The sequence below is a fragment of the Brassica oleracea genome, unplaced genomic scaffold, assembly GCF_000695525.1.
Source record: "Brassica oleracea var. oleracea cultivar TO1000 unplaced genomic scaffold, BOL UnpScaffold02203, whole genome shotgun sequence".
In the NCBI taxonomy this organism is placed as follows: Eukaryota; Viridiplantae; Streptophyta; class Magnoliopsida; order Brassicales; family Brassicaceae; genus Brassica; species Brassica oleracea.
The window spans coordinates 1-2289 of record NW_013618733.1 but is presented as its reverse complement, the minus strand read 5'-3'; the positions used below and the strand labels follow the sequence as shown (position 1 = coordinate 2289).

At 42.7% G+C, this 2289-nt stretch overlaps 1 protein-coding gene across 1 annotated transcript; it reads left to right on the top strand.

The window, feature by feature from the left end:
• Window positions 1-1087: 1087 nt before the first annotated feature.
• On the top strand, window positions 1088-1975 carry LOC106321624 (glutathione S-transferase T3-like). The gene is made up of 2 exons (XM_013759868.1): window positions 1088-1244; window positions 1317-1975. Exons 1-2 carry the CDS (start codon window positions 1088-1090, stop codon window positions 1973-1975), a joined length of 816 nt encoding a protein of 271 aa, XP_013615322.1.
• Window positions 1976-2289: the final 314 nt, after the last annotated feature.

Genomic DNA, 2289 nt, shown 5'->3' with positions numbered 1-2289 from the left:
TCTCTCTCTCTCTCTCTCTCTCTCTCTCTCTCTCGGTGGCTCTCATCGTCTCTGGCTCGGTGGCTCTCATCGAGAAGGGGAAACGGCGACGTCTCTGTCGGTGGCTCGCTTCGAGGTCGAATCACTCCGCCTCTCTCTCTCCGTCGATCTGATTGACGAAGAAAGCTTTCTCTCTCTCTATCTCTCTTGGCAGATCTCATTGTCTCTGTCTCGGTGGGTCTCTTGGAGTTGTGATAACGGCGACCTCTCTCAATCTGGCTCTCGTCGACGGCGGGTCACTCCTCTCTCTCTCTCTGCAGCTCTGATGGATGAAGAATCACTCCGACGCTAAAGCTAAGTTGCTTTGTTTGTATGGTCTGAATCATTCAATTCATGCATGGCTTAGATTGTTTGTTCTGTTGCATGTTGTGTGGTGTTGGTTTTTGTCTCAAAGAAGTAACCAATCGTTGTTGTTTGGATCACGTGTATTCTCAACTTTCTTGTTGTTTGTTGTGTTGATTTATGTCTCATGATCCACGGTGATTAATCTTTTGATTCATTTTAATTTGTCTCAGTGTGTCTCTTTGAAGATGGATGGATCAAGCGAGTGGGAGGAGAGATGGGCAAGGTTCTTCCATGACCGGGACTCCAATAACTGAGCAGGTATGACATGTCTCTTTGATGTCATTGAAACCGGAATTAAATTAGTTGATAGGGTTGATGGTAGATTATGGTTGAGCTTGGTGATTAATGGATGTGATCGTGTTTGATAGTAAATGATGTTAGAGAATGGTTGTTTTGGTAATAAATATGGTTTAATGACTTAGATATGTGTCCACTCAATGTAGTTGGTTGTGTTCAATATTAATTGATCTTTGCTTGTGAGATGTTGATTGATCTTTGCTTGTCTCGCTTCTATAAAACACATATCTTCTCCTCTCCTATCTCCATCTCTTCTTATCTTCTTTCTCTCTTCTGAATCCATTCTCTTCTGTCTTCTCCTCTCCTATCTCCATCTCTTCTTATCTTCTTTCTCTCTTCTGAATTCATTCTCTTCTTTCTCTCTTCTGAATTCATTCTCTTCTGTCTCTCTTCTCCATTTTCCGAGATGGATTCTAATCCATGTAGCCAAAACTCCAAGTTTGTTGAACTGCTTAACAGTCAACAAGAAATGGTATTTGGTTTTTCTCAAGATAGTGTCTCACTATCTTCATCACAAGCCCCGGTGTTTGCATTTCAAGCGACTACAGAGACTCCAGCAGAGCGTAGGGAAAGGAGGGTGTAGACGCCAGTCGATGATGTTGTTTTAATCAGCTCTTGGTTGAACACAAGCAAAGACCCGGTGGTGGGGAACGAGCAAAGATGCGGTACATTCTGGAAAAGGATTGCAGCTTACTTTGCTGCAAGTCCTAAGGTCTCAGGCCGTGAAGGCAGAGAGCCAACCCATTGCAAACAGCGCTGGCAGAAGATCAACGATGGTGTGAACAAGTTTTGTGGGGCTTACGAGGCCGCAAGCAGAGAGAAAAGCTCAGGACAAAATGAGAATGATGTTCTGAAGTTAGCTCATGAAATCTACTTCAACAACCACAACAAAAAGTTTACTCTCGAACACGCTTGGAAAGAGCTACGCAATGACCAAAAATGGTGTGAGCTCTCTTGTTCTAAAGCCCATGGAAACGCTAAAAGGAGGAAGTGTGATGACAGTGCTCAGTCATCAAGCTCTCGCGCTAATGAAACCACCACTGCTGAGGATGATCAAGGAAGTAACCGACCACCGGGTGTGAAGGCTTCTAAGGGCCAGGGCAAGAAGAAGATGGCAGAGGGGAAGCCATTGTCTGAGTTTCAGACACTCTGGAGCATCAAGAAGGAGGACCTGGCTATGAAAGAAAAGACTTCGAAGATGAAGCTACTTGACAGTTTGATTGCTAAACAAGAGCCCCTAGCTGAGTATGAAGAATCTCTGAAGAAGAAGCTCATCAATGACTTGTTGTCTTAAGTCTTTTAGTTTATGTTGTCTAATTTCCCAGCTCTTTGTCATATTTTATGTTCTGTTGTTTGTCTTTCATGTTCTGTAGTTTCTTGTTCTTGTAATGCGGATGTTTGATATGTTTTATATAAATATGCTTATGTCTGATACGTTTGATTTGTGGCTATGTCTTTGTTTGAAGACTGTCTCTGTTTGATATGTTTGATTTGTGTCTATGTCTCTGTTTGAAGTCTGTCTCTGTTTGATATAAATATGCTCATCTCTTGTTGCCTCTCCTAACTTGCAGGTTAACAATGGTGTGGAAGAAGAAGTCTATCTCGGCT

Coding starts and splice junctions, on each gene's coding strand:
- LOC106321624 (XM_013759868.1), top strand. CDS start 1,088: ATGGATTCTAATCCATGTAGCCAAAACTCCAAGTTTGTTGAACTGCTT. Junction 1,245..1,316: donor TACAGAGACTCCAGCAGAGC/GTAGGGAAAGGA, acceptor ACACAAGCAAAG/ACCCGGTGGTGGGGAACGAG.